The following is a 12,885-nucleotide window of genomic DNA, read 5'->3' as shown; positions in this document are numbered from 1 at the left end:
ATTCGAAAGCTAAAAGTCATTACTCTAATTATCACATTGTAAGGTAACTTTTCTTAACAAACTTAAACTTCTTGCTATGCCTAAGATGTGACTGTTTTTTTGTATTGAAATTTTTAATTTAATTAAGTAATGGCACCTAAAAAGACAAGTAATACTAAATAAACATCAGCATGTTTCAATATTACCAATTCTTTTTCCAATAATATCCTCGTGGGATTTTTTTTTATATGCTATAGTAACATTATTTAAAGTTATTAATCAAATCCGATATTTTTTCAACTTTTTGGGGGATGTCATTCACAAATTACTTCCTGTGAGAAATCATAATAATGCTAACAATATTTGATATTAATACATCTGATTTATACAGTATTGTTTTGTTTCCCAGGTCATATTGCATTGATTATTTAAACATTAAAAAGCACTGATTGTTGAGATTTGAGTTTTATTCATGGAAAAAAAAAACACAGTTAACCAATATAAAAACCACAGAACTATCTATGTGTATAAAAGCAATCTATTGTGAAGCAATCAATCGGCGCCATTACACATAGCCCTTACAACATTTGGGAATGTCCCGATGAAGAAAGAACCCAGTGCTGTGTACTAAGTTGGAGATGTTGATTGACAGACTAATATAAAACATCAGGCCACTTCAGTCTCCAGACACAAAGTCTGTAGAGCATGCATTTTTTTTCCCATGCTAAAGAGACTGGAGTAAAAGTAGATGTGATGAAATCCTGGAACAGCATCACTGAAGAATTTGAATGTTTCTTACTGTCAGTAGGTTACAGGCTTGGGACAGTTGTTGCAAGCAAAAGGTTTACAATTAAATCGTAACTCCTGTTTATGGTATTTTATATTTCTCTGTTCCTATATTTTTGCTGACCAGATGCGATTACCTGGAAATATAGAACAAATGTTGATATCTTGTCTTTTAAGAACAACCAAACAACTTTTGGGGTAATCATTCATTTTGAATGGCAAGTATATATATATATGGTTGATATCCACTGCAGTCCATATTAACTGTGATTCCTAAACGGTGGTCCCCTTGTTGTTGTTATTGTTTAAAGAGAAAAACGTTAGCACCTCCAGCTCTCCTTTACTGCCCTGAACTGCATGCGTTGTTCCTTTCTGATTTGTGCGCTTTTGTTATTAATCACTTTTCCTCACACGGCAGTCGTCTGAGCGATTGGGAGGGGGGCGGGGGTGCAGCGAGGGGAGTTCTGTGGTCTTCAGCCGCCAGGGTCATTTGTAACCGCTGATGAATGAACGACACAAATAAATAAATAAGTGTGCTGCATCTTACCCACCCAGCTTCTTTTTTTTTTTTTTCCCCCCCATGCTCTTGGGCATTGCAAGGAATAGGGGGGCTGCTGTGAGGGGGAGCGATGCGTTGGGGGCTGAACACAGCGACAGGGCTACAATTGATTTCCTCATTGCCTCAGTTTGTCGCTTAATCTGGCGATATGCTGATAAATCTTCGTACTTTGTCAATTAATTTCTCTGAAAAATGAGAGCCAAAATGGCGAGCACATCAATACAGCAGCGGATTCCGTGTCAAAAATTAAGCGGTAAAATTAATTGCCCTCCCGTCCTCTCCTGTTAAAACATAACTAATGAGGGTGGCAATTATAGCATGCAGACTCCTTCAGGGTTGAAACATACACACATATTATGGACTATATATGAACACACACACAGTAGGAAAGGTTGTACTTTTTAGATTTAAAGATACTTATTTGATTATTTTGCATTAAAGAACTTTAAGAATATAATGAGATGACTACTCTTAGAATTTAGTGGTAATACTGCAAATATGTTACATGTGAAAATGTTCAGGTGTTTAGTTGTAGATTAGATACAGTAGGTGATCTGTCAGTACTTACTAGGAACTGCACAATTTAAAATTTTCTTCTACGTGTCGAATCGATGCCCTCTAGTCGTTGATGATGTTGTGAATATTTTTTCTCTACTGTAAATGAAACAATCACAGGAAGAGGTCCGATAAAAATCCTCTTGCTTGTTTTCTATTGGAACGACCAGATCATGTTTGGCCTTTTCTCTTTCCGGGCCCATCACAGCAGCAGGTTCTGCATGGTGGGCATTTGCGGTGTTTGCAAATAATGGGGGACATCTTTGTGTGGGATGAAGTAATTTCCACCCTCCACTTTAATAGTTATTTCCTCTTCACCGGTTCATTGTGATGGACGTATTTCATTCAAGTGAAAACTGTGTGATTAGTGACTGGTTGACGTCGGGCCCTACATGTCATTGTGGGTTAGTAAAGTCACTACAACCCTTAGTTTTGACAACTGTGTATCACTCTTCCGCTACACCACTTTGCCTTTTTGGTCAGCCAAGAGTGTTCCACCACATCTCAGCAGATGAAAAGCGCGCAAGTAATTTATTGCCAATGTTTTCTCTTCAAGAATGCTCAAGAATAATTGTGGCGACCGCAGCTAAGCATAAGGATCGATGGTTATGGATTTTTTCTGTGGTGAGGTCTTGGAGCGCTGGGTGTAATGAGAGATGGAGAGAGGGAAAGGGCGAGAGTGACCAGCATCGTATTTTCTCATATAAAGTCAAGGTCTAAGCAGATAGGGTTTACAGGCTAGAGACAACGGACCTCGTTTGTGCTGGGCATCTGTTCAAAACACTATTGGGATCATTGTCACATTGCAGACCACAAAATTGGTGCACTTTTAATCATCATCTTGACTGGAGTATTTGAAGTATATATTGAACTGAAGTATATACTGAACTGCGCTACCTGCTGAATGTGTCATAAATTGAATAAAGGTAAAAACAAATTAATAAAATCTCATAGTATTTATCTTGTCAATTTTACCCGGTGGGCCGCCATTATTAGATTTTTAACGTGTTGGGGGAGACTAATAAGTTTTCATTGAAAAAAGTGAATCTATTCATGTCGCTTGAAAAATGTTGCTTTTTAAGGCTGTTTTAAATGGTGCGTCATTAAAGCTATTTTCACAGTTGAGGGGTTTTAAACAGATAGGTTCGAGGAAACTTGATGCAAGTTTGTCTCTCTGGGCTCTCACTGAACATTGCTATCTGCGTTTCAGAAAAGCGTGTGGCGTACCACAGAGGCCCAGCTGCGAGAGTAACCTACTTCCATGATCAGAAAATGCAGTTCAATATTTGAATTCACATGAATATTTAAATGGCTTGGCTTACTAAAATACTATGTGCAAGTGTGCGTGAGTTCAGTTTTCACTGAACTGTATTTGAATCATCATGCATGGAAAAATATACCACAATACATGAAGTACGATGTGTGTTGGACATAGTACATATTATTTGGCAAGACATCTGTGTCAACTCTGTAAAAGGCCTCCATTATTACCAAAAAACATGTTGTTGTGTGTGCGTGTGTAGGTGCAGGTGTGTGTATGTGTGTCTGACTGTGCGTGAAGTTCTGCACAAATGGCAGGGAGAAAGAGAGAGGGAGCTCATCATGCTGTTAATGACAAGGCCAGATGCAGAGAAGGGAGGAGGAGTGTGAAAAAGCTCTCCACACTCCCCATCTGGAAGGCATCGCCCCCAAATGAAGTTGTAGAAAACCATCCCATTGATAATAAAGCTAATTTTTATGGCTCTGACAAGTATGTAATTATGTTCAGCGGTGCTTTTCAGATTTTATCACAGTCAATAAACCACACTGGCAATTTCCCGTCCCCCATTTGACATATTTACATGGATCCATCTGATTGGAGGAATTAGTTAGCTCCGAGAGCTCTGATGGATATACACTACTGATCTGTGACTTTTGCATGGCTCATCTGTGAGCCAACTCAACCTGTTTCTCATATATTTACTCTACTTGTTCTATTGTTCTCTTTTTATAATACTTTAAATCACCCTTCGAACACATTTCCCTTTTGGTCTTAACATTGGATTTTCTAAAATTATTTTCCTTAGTGGTACCATAGCCGTGACTTTTTTTCCACCTAGTTTTCAAATAAGAGATACGTTTGATACTGTCGACTTAAAATTGTTGCAGAAAGACTTTTTTTTTTCTTAACCCAGTGTCAAAATAACAATGGTCAAAAAGCACAACAACACAACCTGGCTAATTATATATTGTTCCTGCATATAGAATTATGTGTCTACTACGTGTTTTGCTAAATAGACAATAATCTGAATAAATGAGGTTTTTTTTCCATCTTGTACAGGTGAAAAGACTTTCCTATGTGACCTGTGCGGTTTTGCTGGAGGCACACGACACGCTCTCACCAAACACAGACGGCAGCACACAGGTACGAAATACACACCGGCAGCAATGTGTGAACTCAATAATCTCGGACTGAGAGTGACACTTTAAGATAAAAAAAGTAGTATTTTTCCCCTGTACATAATTTTACCAACTATGATACAAACAAGACTCCCATCGGTGTGACACGGCGCTGTCAGTGATAGGCATGTGTACCAGCATGGCTGAGATTTTTAATTTTAGTTATCATTCCACCATGTCAGTCTGTTGCTTAGGGAAATTGGATATTTTTAGATGGGCTGTCAATAATAGTGTTTTTTTTGGGGGGGCGGAAATGAGGAAATGAAACAACATAACTGCTGTCAAGAAAGGGCCCAAGGATCAATAATCAATAATCACATTATGAGTTCAAATTATTTTTTTTTCTAATTTAGTTTTTGTGCAACTCTTCCTTGCATGTATTAATACAATCAATTGGGGTTTTTTTTCTTTCTGCTGTCTGTTTTATTGTCAAATCTCTATTTAAATCTCTACCCCACAGGAGAGAGACCCTTCAAATGTAAACTTTGCAGCTTCGCTTCTACCACGCAGTCCCACCTGTCAAGACACAGTCGGGTTCACACTGGGGAGAAACCATACCGTTGCCCCTGGTGCGAATACAGGTTGGTATCAGCTCATTGACCTGCCCACACTTGGTGGTGCTGATGGCCAATGATGATCAGAGCCGGTGTATGGTACTTGGGGGAATACGTAATTTTCCAAGCAGGTGGCACAGTTTCTGCGCGTGCATGTATGTGTGTTGGTATAAAATCTCGATGTAGGAGGTGAAGCGGAGACTGCTCTAATCTCCAACACTGCTCCATCTCATTATCAACAATCTCAGTAAAATCGCCCACTCAGACACAATGTTGCCGACATTGGCAGGTCCATGTCATTATAACCCCATCATACCACATCATTAATTAAACAAGAAATGGAGTGAAATAAAAAAATGTTTTACTTGTTCGGAAAAAATGTAAATTATGTAATTAGAAACAGTCCTATTACTCAGTGTTCTCAGTATTTGTATTACTTGAATGCCATTAAGACCATTGTTAAAGCTCAAATATTAATTTTTTTTTAATCAAATTTTATCGAGCACTTTGTTTAGCGCATACATACAAGGTTTTCGTAGGTGAGAGGAGCAGAATTGTACTTCAGGTGAACAAACGATTAATTCTATCGATGGCACTATTTTTCAGCATTTTCTGCAAATTGCGAAACATGCTATTTGATATTAATTTCTTTACCTATTAGTTTTGTTTATATTCTTAAAGTCAAAGTTGCAAATTGAATTGTCGTATTGTTAGTAGCCTCTGACTCCTGCCAGCAACTAATGACTGTTTATCTATCGGTGCTACATTCATTTTATTAGATATACCTTTCATGAAAATACTGCCTCAGTTTGAAAAATGGTGGCTTTGAGGATGACACGCCTCTTGACAGCGGCAGAAATGTATGCAACCTTGTAAAGTGAAAGCAGGTATGTGGAGGCTGGTAATGATTATTAGTGGGATTTTCTTGGCAGTAAAAGGTCCAAAAAACACCACTGATCTAAATAAGCCCCTCATGCACCTCTTAACAAACTCAAACACATTTGACTGTCCTCTACACAAGTGCCTCTCAATTACACTTTTCCAATTACCATATGCTTGCTGCAAGGAGAAATATGGAAATTATTAAAATAAAGGAGGGCAGAAGAGCAGGAGAGACTGAATTAGACAGAAAGGGTGATGAACGCGCTCAGCATCAGTATGGCTGATTCCCATGGTGAGTGCGTTGATGGGGGAGGAAGTTGAAACAGTGTTGGGCTAATTAATACAGTGTATAGTAGGAGGGCTGGTGTGGGCTTTCACTAACTGTGGCACCTGCTGACTTCTAAATGCTCGCTGTGTTGTTTTAATATGACAATTACACCATTACCATATCTGAGGGATAGTATACCCCCTAGGAATCCACCTACGCTCCCTGCAGAAGTTTTTAAGTGTCACCTTAAATACACATTTTACTCTCACTTTTGCAAAATAAGTCACTCTTTGTAATATATGCATATTTCACTACAGGTTCTTTCTTTCTTAATCAACAACTGATACAGTATTCATATGTCTGTTAGTTTCACAGTTTCATATAATTATATGGCCACCGCAGCTGTATGAGGAGTCTAATGTTTATACATACAGTATTCATACGCTATGTGTAGAATTTAATAACTTATTTAATAACCTTGGATTCATGAATGAATCATTGTGAGGACTGTCAGTATTTGGTGACTCTACACTGATCAATTAGTTATGATGAATCAGTCAGTGACTTACGAGGGCATAGAACGTGACAAACTAATTTTAATACACAAGTGTTTCTGTTTTTATTTATTTATTTGGGTTGTTTATTTTGTGACCAATAGCACTTGGTTGACCTTGACTAAATACTCAGTGCTGCTGAGGGAAAACAATCACAAAGGAAATGACGGCTATTGCTATGCTCCCTTCAGATGTCGTGTTTGTGGTCTTACCTGAAAATTTGACATGTATGTTTTACTGTATATGTGCAATGCACTCATCAGGAATCCAATGCCAAATAGAATAAATGCAGCTTTTATGAACAGTTTAGTATATTTGGGCTAACACAGCATTACACACTGGCCTTCATCCTTGTGACCTGCTCTCAAGGTTGATCAATGGCTAGTGTTCATGGATTTTATACAGCGTGAGCAGAACATATAGGTTATTTTTTGGGGGGAGCTCCAGTGGACTGTGGCCCGTGATGGAGATCGGTGTCTCTGCAAAAGTGAAAACAAATTTTCTCTTCAGCTTGTGTGAGCTATGGCACGGTAAGGCTTTATTGGCCTGGCCAAGGTGATAAGGGAGAGTAATTGTGCACTGTACTGTCCAGAACGTCAGGTCCAAACTGAGCATGGATATCCCATCCATCATCCCATGATGGTGTGTGTTTGTGTCCGCAGAGAAAAAAAAAAAGGTTTCTACCTATACATTCTTGGTTAAATGATGTCTTACTACAAGCATATGTGCAGTTCATGCAGAATCACATCTACCGTGGATTAAAGAAAAAGTCTTCATACCATTGTTAAAATGCCACTTTTTATATAGAAAATGAGACCATGCTCACCTATCACCTATATACAGGAGTGTCTCAGAAAATTAGAATATTGTGATAGTTTTTATTTTCTGTAATGCAATTAAGAAAAACAAAAATGTCATACATTCTGGATTCATTACGAATTAACTGAAATATTGCAAGCCTTTTATTAATTTATTTTTTATTTTTTAATTGCATTACAGAAAATAAAGAACTTTATCATAATATTCTAATTTTCTGAGAGAGTCCTGTAATTCTATTGACCAAAAACAAATATTTTCTAAAAGGGAAAAGAACAAACAAATGAGATATTGTGGTGGTACACACACTCTTATGTTACTGAACTGTCTCGCACTGTGCGGGGTTTAATCTCTCATTTTTAGAAGTGATCTACTGTTGGACACTACGGTTGCTTTATCCACACACACTCACCTTTTTTTGTATTATTTAAGCTACAGTGGCCAGGGAAATCTTCCTCGACAAGCTCACCATCATGTTTGTGGTCAGATTGAGAAAGTAGAGTATCTGCAACACCTCCAAACATTGTTTAAAGTGGCCTTTAGGCGACTTCCATTGATCAGTGTGGGTGGTGGGCCTTAAATATTATTTTGTTTTATTTGCCTTCACCAACTTCTACTCTTGCCAGATCCAACTGTGCTGAAAACATTCGAAAGCACATCCTCCATACGGGAAAACATGAGGGGGTGAAGATGTACAACTGTCCAAAATGTGACCACGGCACCAACTCTCCGACAGAGTTCCGCAACCACCTGAAGGAAAGCCACCCCGATATTGAGAATCCAGACCTTGCTTACCTCCATGCAGGTATGTCATCTTTATGTTATTGCCTCTCAAAAAACAACACATTTAATACACAAATACATATTTTATGTCAGCTTCATACACCAATTACACACTGACTGTCCTCCACCATTTGTATTATTGTTAAGTTGTTTTTCTTTCTTTCGCTTCTTTTTTTTTTCACCCTGTATTTTTTTTTTAACTTTCAAGGAATAGATTTCTATTTGAATGTTTTTTAATGGGTTTTGTATAAATCCAACTAAAGACATCTGAGGTAATTAAGGTCAACCAAACCAAGCTCTTTGACAATTGTAGAGGTCAGATCTTCTCATCTCACTGAATGTTCTTTTTGTCTGGAGATCAAGTCTTGCTATTCACAGTCACAAAAACACAGCTCTCAAAGATTGCTGGTCTAGTCTTTGCTGTCAGTCACTCAGACCACAGAGACAGACGAAATCATGATTTCCTCGGTTGGTTTCTTTGGATCCCATTGGTCTTCATTTGTCCTTGGAGAGCCACCAAATCCAATTGACAGAGTGCTTGTCCTTCATAGGAACAGAGGAGGTAGCCTTTATCCTGTTATCCTTCTGACCTCTTTCAAACTGTAGCACTACAATGCTTTTTTTTGCGGCATTGTTCTTCATTTCTTATTGAAGCTAAACAGCCCTTGTGTTATTTCTGACTTTTTTTTCCCAAACAGTTATGAAGTTATAATAATTTTTCAGATGCAAGGACGTGTTCTTTCTTAAAACTCTAGCTGAGCCTAAATCGTATCCTCTCACCTCGCACCCAGCCCTTCCTGAAAACCTTTCACCCCATAATTTCCCTCACCTCTGTTTCACTGCTTACATGGATGACTTTGCTGCAAAGACTCTTTTTCTTTTTATTAGATTTTTGTTCCCTTTCATTTTTAATTGTCATTTATAAGAAAACACAATACTTATTCCAAAATCCTGTTGAGGAAATTTCAAGGTCACATTTATGGGCATCATGCTATGACCACAATTCATTCTAACCATATAAAGCACTGTAAACATATAGTTCATGGTCAGGGTTGCAGATTGAAGGTCGACTCCTGTATGGAACATGTATCCTGTGAAGGAACAATAGTATTCTCCTGTTTTATTCAATTTTCACATGACCAATACAAAATATAACACAGTAAACAAGGAAACATGGCTTCACTTATGTTGACTATAAATTACGATGATCATCTTAAGTGATGTGATGATCTTGCCTCTGTCAAATGGCATGGTAATATATCATTGCATAAATGGAAAAAAAATGTGTTTCCCCACATCAATGCATTCAAGCTATAGGTGGTTGGTGGGAGGTTGGAATCACTGAAATTACGCTTGTGATCTATCCGGCTTTCTAAAAAAAGGTGAGATGGTCAAAAAAAACCTGTTTCATCTAACTAGGCAGAACAAGACCAAAAGAAAGAGACAGAAGAAAAAAGATTAAGAAGGTGGATGTTGAATTAACCTGCATGTGATTGCTCTCTGTCAGAGTGGCACCAGGGCCAGCAGCGAGAGGCAAATCATCTGTGATGGCCCTTCTTGCTTTTCCCCCTTTGAAAGACACAGATCAAACGCACCCTACTCACGATTCCTTGCAGCCCCTTCGCTTCGGATTGATTGACACCCAAATATCTTGGCTGCTGCTCTGTCTTCCCAAATAATTCTCTTCACCCACGTCTCTCTCCATCTTCCCCTTCTTTATTCAGTGTTGCAACTTGAATTAAAACCATTCTCAGGGATGAAAGCAGAGGGATTTTCCAAATGAAAGAAGGAAGGGAATTAGACTCTGCAAGTAATGCTTGGGAATGATGATTAGAATTTGAGAAGAAAATGAGGAAAAGGGAGGGTTTGGTGTAATCAAATGGTAATGGCAATTGTCTTTCTTTTGCGATCGGCAGTCAGATATGTCAGACAAATTCAGTACGCTCTGCACAGGACAGTATGTCAGGATGAGCTGCAGTTTTGCTACACACTTGGGTCGAGTTAATTCAAACAAAACATGGCTTTTATGCAGTTGCTGGCATAAATTGGAAATTATTTTTGAAACTTGTGTCTTACAATTATGCTACGAACAACCAAACAAAACTCATAGAGCAAACATGTCATTAAAGTCGGGGTTCCTTTTAAATCAACTCTCAATCAAGACGGTTGAAAATTCAAAACAAAGAAAACAATACAGAAAAATAACAGAACTGACAGAAAAATAAACAAATACAATGGACACTTTACTGTTGATCTTTTGAGTGATATATTGGGATAATTATATGCTACTGACCAGTCTATGAAGACTGAAAGAGGGATAGAGACAGAGACAGCTTTCATGAGCCTTTACACAAAAACAAAATACTGAATTGCATGAGCTATATATCATTAATCTTCTAGAAAATATTTAGTGACATAATGGCCTATAAATAATTAAAATGATAAACATCTATTTACTCACATGCTACATATTTGATTTTTTTCTTTTTTTTTTTTTTTACAAGCAGCCTGGAAATCATGGTTGGTCTGGGAAAAATATAGAAATTTAAAATGAAAATGTGTAGATATTGTGTAAAATTATTTACCAATACTTTCTGGATGACGAGAAAGACATCGTGCAGGTCATGCATTGCAGAAGGCGTCATTTATCCAATGACTGATCCACTTAAATGGTGATAGCAGCTGCTGTGATAAACTACATCAAATCTGTACTATATCTCATCCAAATGCTTTACATACATACTGCAGTTTATTCCCATCAAGTCACAGTATATCGCTTTTAACTAACTACTTCAGATGGTCGACATTCATAGTAAGACGAATAAACATACAAACATACTGTCACATACTGTAACAACATGTTATCTATAGATGTCATATGACTACATCCACCTAATGGCTGTCTTGAAACAAAATATTAACTGTTGTCAAAACTTAGACTTGGCGTCGTTTCTTCGTCCACTGACAGCAACACCTGTTTGTGTGCAGGAATACTTTGCGCAACACTAGTGTGTGCGGTTTAATATCTGTGTATTATACATAAACTGAAACAGTCAAACACACACGAGGTCCTTTCCTGTGAGTGATGTATGGAAGGAATATTCGAGTGCAGCACTGTTCCTCCATGGGATAGTGACAAAAACCAGACAGGCAGGCCGTCGTCCTATAAATCCTTTTCCATTATTCAATCCACCTTCTCCCTCAATTCAGACACACACTACTTACCCAGATACATCTGAGCTGTCTAAGGCGAGAGATATACAGACGGAGGGGAATGCTGACCAAACGAAAGAATTGGACTCGAACTTTTGGAGAGCATATTGAGACAGCAGCTTTTTAGTTTCAGCCAAATATTGACCTTTACTGAGCCAACGCAACCCTTTGTCTCAATGTCTTACCTCATCTACACACTCTTTGGCTCAAGTGTTCTTTTTATGAACTCTGAAGTGACCTTTGCCCTCTGTTACTGTACCAAGCACCCTTTGTCTTCTTCATTTGCTTCTCGTTGTCTGTTTGGTGACTCCAGACACAGCAGAAGCATCGCTAATTACCAGCAGGCTCAACTTTTCCAACTAAACAACCAATTATCAGCGCTTTAGCTAAAGCCGAGTCCCATGTTTTCTGATACAGTGGCCTATTAAGGACCCTTATTTCTCCCCCAGCATAATTGAATCCCCTGGCTGCTAATCAGTGGGCTATTTTAAGGCAATGTGCAGTTGGTAATCAGAGGTCCTGCCTATTAGACTATCAGATCCCAATTAAGTGCCCTCTTATTTCCAACATAACAAGTCGCTACTGCCACTGGTGTTATTGTAGTTCTCTTTTTAGCGGCCAGTTTCTGTTTAGAGTGCAAAAATAAAAGGGCAAAGGTTAATTTCAGTGTTAACAGCGTTTTGGGTTTTTCTTATGTTCTTTTTTTTTCCCACACACATAATGAGGAACTACTGAAACGAGGGGTGGTGTAGATACAAAGCTCTCAATCGTTGCGTTGACGTGGCTCACTGCTTTGTTTATTCCTGTTTTCTACACAAAATAGTCTTTTACAGTACAAGCTGTATCAAAGGAGTTTAGTCCATTTCTTTCGAGATTAAATTTTATGGTCTGCTTCCATTTGCAGAGGAAGTTTAATGTCAACATAAATCTGTGCTGTGCCTGAAACACTGATTTCATGATGAAACTGATGGATGTAATTCAAGTGCCTCTGTAACATCGGGGAGTGCTCAACCTAATCTATTGCAAATGTTTTTTCAACCACTTTTATTTAGGTTTAATGAGTGCACATATCACAAACCTCTCATTAGCAAATAGATAGGCACTGAAGCTGCTAAACTACAAATGCAAACATCTATCTCCTGCTGCCTCATGGGCCTCTCTGGCAAAATTGGATGCGTCTTATTGCAGATTTTAGATTTGAGAAGAAAAAAAGTTTGGAATTAAACGCTTTCCGCAACAGGACCTCTTTTGTCTTTTAGGATGTACTGAACATATCCCTGCTTTTGTCTTGGTCGCATCTTGGTGACTGCTAAAGTGAGGCCAGAGTGTGAAAGAGGCCCACAGAGAGTAGCTTTTGAATTTATATGAGAATTCAGAATGTGTACGCGTGTCTACATGTGCACGTGCATGCGTGTCCGTGTGTTACAAAAAGAAAGTGCGCACATCTTAAAGTCTGTGTGTTTAGTGTCGGTGTCGACTCCCCACAGCCTAATTAAA

At 38.4% G+C, this 12,885-nt stretch overlaps 1 protein-coding gene across 1 annotated transcript in view; it reads left to right on the top strand.

The window, feature by feature from the left end:
• Nucleotides 1-12,885, top strand: part of znf407 (zinc finger protein 407) — a 110,086-nt gene that overhangs the window by 68,398 nt on the left and 28,803 nt on the right. The window contains exons 6-8 of the mRNA XM_061289876.1: nt 4,200-4,283; nt 4,779-4,899; nt 8,019-8,197. Coding sequence (XP_061145860.1) covers nt 4,200-4,283; nt 4,779-4,899; nt 8,019-8,197 — 384 coding nt within the window. The remainder of the gene's footprint in view (nt 1-4,199; nt 4,284-4,778; nt 4,900-8,018; nt 8,198-12,885) is intronic.

The sequence above is a fragment of the Syngnathus typhle genome, linkage group LG10 (genome assembly GCF_033458585.1).
Source record: "Syngnathus typhle isolate RoL2023-S1 ecotype Sweden linkage group LG10, RoL_Styp_1.0, whole genome shotgun sequence".
NCBI classification, from domain to species: domain Eukaryota; kingdom Metazoa; phylum Chordata; class Actinopteri; order Syngnathiformes; family Syngnathidae; genus Syngnathus; species Syngnathus typhle.
Note: the sequence above shows the minus strand (reverse complement) of the source record. Positions and strands in the feature narration are given on the sequence as shown.